Genomic DNA, 5,252 nt, shown 5'->3' on the forward strand with positions numbered 1-5,252 from the left:
TCAGATCTTGTGTATAAGAAAGACGAAAAGAGTAATTTATGAAAATACTTTAAAAATACAGACTATGTGTAATGAATATCAAGGGGTTTAACAAATATTTGTAGTTATATTATCTCAAAAAAGAAAAAAGTGTCATCTGTATTGAACCAGGAGAAAGAAAGCTATAATCAAACATTTTTTGCACACAAATCAAAAAGTATGCCATTTTTTATATATTATTAAAATATATATAAATAAATATAATTTCGTTTACGCTGAACTACAAGCCCAGGGTGTCTTCACCGATTTGTATTAAGTTTTGATAATGATCCTATATGAAAAAAAAATCGACACATAATACTTGTTTAGTCCAATAGATTCTAGAATCTGTTAAATGTCATCTTGCCTATTGGGAAAAAAAATGAATTATCTTGTGTCACCTATTTCAACATATATATATATATATATATATATATATATATTGCAGTGATATGAATAAAATAAAAAAATGTTAATAACTGTTGCCATCAACAGAACAAAAACATTAGAAGTTTAACAATAACATATGAATATTGTGAAAAATATTTTAAAAATGTTAATTCCTTGGAAATCTACTGTTATAAGATGTACTAATGCATTATGTCGATAAATAAAATTTATTTTTCAAAAGTCTTTTTAAGAAAAAAAATAAGAAAACATTCGTTAAAACAATTTAGCTGATGCCAGGTATTGGAAGATGGAACAAGTCACTCTCTTCTCAGAGCTCATTAAAGCCATCTGCATATGGTTCTGAATTAAATTAATTTATTAAGTAATAATATATTCTGAAGAAAATTAATTTTAAAAAGGTATTTTAAAAAGATAGAAAAAGTATTTTTATTACATTATAAAAATTATTGAAAGTCAAACATAATAATTTTGAGAATATAAGTGAACAGAGAAATGGTGAATTAAGTTATAAATTAATAATAATGATCTAATAAATATAACTTTTAAACTAAAGTATTTAGAAATAATTAAAGTGAAATAGTATAATAACAATACTTGAGAGAAGACTCAAGAAGAAAATCATCTCAACGAATATAAAATTCAATTTTATATGTTACAAATACACCAACAAGTTTATATTTATTTTTAACTTCTTTTTTTTTATGTTTTAGGGGGTTAATAATCTTTCTAAAACATATGATGTTACAAGTTGTAGAATCACTAATATCTATGCTATACGAATCAGGATCAACTATTTTTATAATTTACATTAGGTCCTGATTAATTACATCCTACATAACATCCTCAACAATTCATTTCTGTGCTTCTTATATTCCCAGTGCGGAAGAGTTCATTCAATTCATGATATGGAAATTAAATGGATTTATTAGAAGTTTCCATGGCAATTATTATCACATAATAAGCTTCTAAATTGGTAATGAATAAAGAAAGGCAAGGGAATATCCATATCACAATTTTTAACCCGATATTTCACTCTAGAACATGCAACTAATTAAAAATTTCAGAATTGAAAATAATAAATAATAATTACATGATCATTTAGGCTTGAATGATCTAGCAAATTGGACCACCATGGGTTTTCCTCTCAGGACATAACCATTTGTTTCTGTTAAAGCAAGCTTTGCTTGTTCGATGTTTTGCAAGGAAATGAATGCCTGACCTTTCATTCTACCTTCTTGTAGTAGCTGGATATGAAACCTTTAAAAAAAAAAATAATAATATTTAAGTAAGTCAGACTGTTAAAATGCAATGGATTTATAAAGAAAATTCAATAAATTAAATTTACACTGAAATAATTCAAATAAAAGTAACTTGGGAATGTACTCACATTGATCCTTGCTCTTCCTCTATATGCAGCAAGTAGCGCTTATAAATGTATCTTAAATCTGACATAGTAACTGCCTTAGCAAGGTTCTTTAAATATAGTCTACAAGAAGGTATACCTGCTTGATAGTTCTTAAAAACTGGTAACATGTGCTGGTCTGAAAAAATAAAAATCATTTAGAAGTTCGAAAAAAATGTATAATTATATTAGATACGAGGAAAAGATGGTTGGGGGTGCGGTCAAAATGAAATTAAATAAGTTACATCAACTTATTTCTGTTTCATTTTGACCGCACCCCCAACCATCTTCTCCTCGTACAAGTCATCCACGGTCAACTATCTCTCATAATTATAATTATGTTAATTCAGTGAGTAAATATTTATTGGTGTTACCTTGAGGAGAAATTCTGTTAATAGACAATTCTTCTGTAGATATCACTTTATCTTCATCAGGCATATCTTCTGTTTCCTTTACTTCTTCTTTTTCGGTAACAGGAAGAACTTTTTCAAAGCCTTCTGCAGCTATTTCTTCTTTATTAACCTCCAAGCGTTTTAGATCAGCAGAGACCTACAGGAATAGATTATTTAGTATTTACATGCATGCTGAAAAATTATAATTTTCCTAAGTTAAGACTACTTTCACTAATAATAAGCTAACAATAACTATTATTTGAACTGGAGAGACTGTATATATTACTAATATATCCTTGATATATACATTAGACTTTATCCAAGGGGTTTGTCCAAATTACTGAATGCCTAGTGTATAAGGGGTCTTACCCCCACATAGTTAGAAGATAAGAAACAGAATTAAGATAAGATGGGCATGTAGCTCGAAACAGTCAATGAGCATCACAATAAATATCTATAAAACACATAGTTGTTGGTTAGAGATCATGTGGGAAACTTAAAAACAGATGAATATACAGAATTACAAAACTAATGCAGAGCTATAAGCAGTTCATAGAAAATAAAACCCACATAAAAAAAATCAGGACCAAGTCCATTGTAACCGAGTCACCTAACCAACCTCAAAGTTGCAGAGGCACCAATTTTATTCTGGCCTGGCCAGTTCTTGTAAGGTCTCATAGAATCAAAATTCAATTTACTCACTCCGGTTAGAATAAATTGGTTACATATGAGATAATGAACATGGTTGTCCATAATTGTAGTCAGGATAAGTGTTAATAGTCATGAAAGCAAGTTTAAAATACAAACTTTTAAATAAATGTGAAATTTTTATAAGAAAACATGTTTCTGTGAGGTAAATTGAAGGATATGTAACATTCTCACAGAAATGGGCCTTTTAGTTCAAATTTTTAGAAATTTAAAAGCACTCTTATAAAGTTTAAGAAAAAAAAAAAAAAAATTGAGATGCTATCTTGAATGCTTAAATTGAAATTCACTACCAAGACAATAACCATTTTATTTACAGAGAGAAAAAAAAAGAAAGCAGCTAGACCGGTCAATGATAAGACAATGGTATTTTGAGCATGTATTGTTTGCTCCAATAAGTTTCTTACAATTTTTATTGAAGTGCTGTAAAATGATACAATATTTTGTTTTTTACTCTTCCCAGTCATTAAAAGCATCATTGGGACAGACTCATTAAATTTTAATAAAGATTATGTTATTATAATTTGTAGCTAAATGGTATGGGTATTTTGAATTTAAAAATCTATGAGGTGAGAGAAAGTAGTGCAAATTTTCAAGTTATTATAAGAAATAATGTAAATAAATTATTAATTCTGTTTTTACCTTTACTTCTATTTTCTTAGGCAATTCAATTTGTTCAGTTTCAAAGACATCTTCTGGTTTGAAAGATGACTTGACTTTGTTGGTCTGAATCACAGGTTTAATTAACTTGGGTTTTTTAATAACTTTTCGCAATTTTTTAACCTGTTGTTTGGCCGTTAATACTTCTTTGTCTTTCTTCATTTCTTCATCAGATTCTATTTCCGATTCTTCTTCAGAACTTAGTTTCCTTTTACCATTTCCAATAGGTAGTTGTTCAGGAACAATATTGGTTTCAATATTGAAATTTTCTGAAAATGGGCATGGCAGATTCATTTTATTCATGAGATGAAGAACTTGTGTATAAAATTTAGGAACTGAAGCTAATGCTTTTGCAATGTTCGTCAAAACTTGCAATGTTGGAGGAGGGTATTGATATTTAAAATGGACAGGAGGAGGTTGATGAAAATCAAAGTGATCTGTCCATGAGTTAAGTTTTTGAAGGAAGTTTTCCAAATACTTTTTCTGAAGAGTTTGTTCTTCTCTAGTGTCATCTTGCCTATTGGGAAAAAAAATGAATTATCTTGTGTCACCTATTTCAACAAAAGAAATTCTAAGCCAATATAGAAGGATATAAACCTGTCTGTTTCCGAGTTGATGATTCTCTTCAAATCATTACCCCTCACATATTCAACTGATATTATTTGATCCAATATTTCAGTTTGGTGAAGTTTTTTAAGTGCAGCTTCTGCTTCTTTTTGGGAAGAAAATCTACAAAATAAATTACACAATATTTAAATTATCAAACATAAAAAATAATAGGCCCAACTACAATTTAAATTAATAATGAATCTTTCAAGGCAACATTAAATTGCAAAATGTTCAATATTACTTCTACACAACATATAATTTATATCATTCAAAAACAAAATATATTAAAATTAATCTATAAATAGACAAATCAACAAATCAGTAACAGCCTGAAACAGGGCAGTTACAAGACTTTTTCAAGAGTAAATGAGACATTCATTTTAACAAAAATGGTAATTTAAATATAAAACCTTTAAAAGTGTTAAAATAATTGTAAATTTTAATGTTTCACATTTAACCATCATTCATTTACTGTAAAATAATGCCAAAATTATTCATTTTAATAGAAAATTCCTTGAGAATTTTTTCAACATTACATGAAATTTGTCTTAAATAACCTGATTATGTCAACAAAATGTTACTTCTAAATTATACAAACAAATACCTCATGAATTAATCCAAATTATAAAAGAAATTTTAAAAAATTCAAACATGCAGAAGTTGCTGCAACATTAAACACTTAGTAATCATTAGTACCATTTGAATTTAGGTTGAGTACTAACATAAATAAAGGAAATTATTAAATTACATACTTAGCGAAAACCAAGCTATTTTGCTTCACTTTAGATGAAACACATTTCACTTCTTCTGCTCCAAAGAACTTTAAAAGATCTATTTTATCTTCTTTTGTCAATTGAGAGGGCAAGTGCCTGACAACTAATGAACAATTATCGTATTGAACCATTATTAAGGTGAATCTTTAAAATGTAAATACGGCAGCAAAATATTTACTTCTAAAAAATTGTCATTAATTTTGTAATTCCAAAACAATTCTTAACAACACGAACACGAACGCTAAAGTCACAAACAAAACCTATCACTGGTTTGGAACTAAA

General features: G+C 28.0%; 1 protein-coding gene across 1 annotated transcript in view; it reads right to left on the bottom strand.

Annotated features, from left to right (window-relative positions):
* LOC106691467 (RNA-binding region-containing protein 3) overlaps positions 1-5,252 on the bottom strand; it is a 5,838-nt gene extending 586 nt beyond the window's left edge. Inside the window, exons 1-6 of the mRNA XM_014437248.3 lie at positions 4,950-5,252; positions 4,186-4,317; positions 3,571-4,105; positions 2,206-2,380; positions 1,817-1,970; positions 1,520-1,686 (exon numbers count right to left, since the gene is read on the bottom strand). Of these exons, the coding sequence (XP_014292734.1) occupies positions 1,524-1,686; positions 1,817-1,970; positions 2,206-2,380; positions 3,571-4,105; positions 4,186-4,317; positions 4,950-5,101 (1,311 nt within the window). The 5' untranslated portion in view covers positions 5,102-5,252 and the 3' untranslated portion in view covers positions 1,520-1,523. The remainder of the gene's footprint in view (positions 1-1,519; positions 1,687-1,816; positions 1,971-2,205; positions 2,381-3,570; positions 4,106-4,185; positions 4,318-4,949) is intronic.

This window comes from Halyomorpha halys, unplaced genomic scaffold (assembly GCF_000696795.3).
Source record: "Halyomorpha halys isolate HHAL.00 unplaced genomic scaffold, Hhal_1.1 Scaffold51.1, whole genome shotgun sequence".
In the NCBI taxonomy this organism is placed as follows: domain Eukaryota; kingdom Metazoa; phylum Arthropoda; class Insecta; order Hemiptera; family Pentatomidae; genus Halyomorpha; species Halyomorpha halys.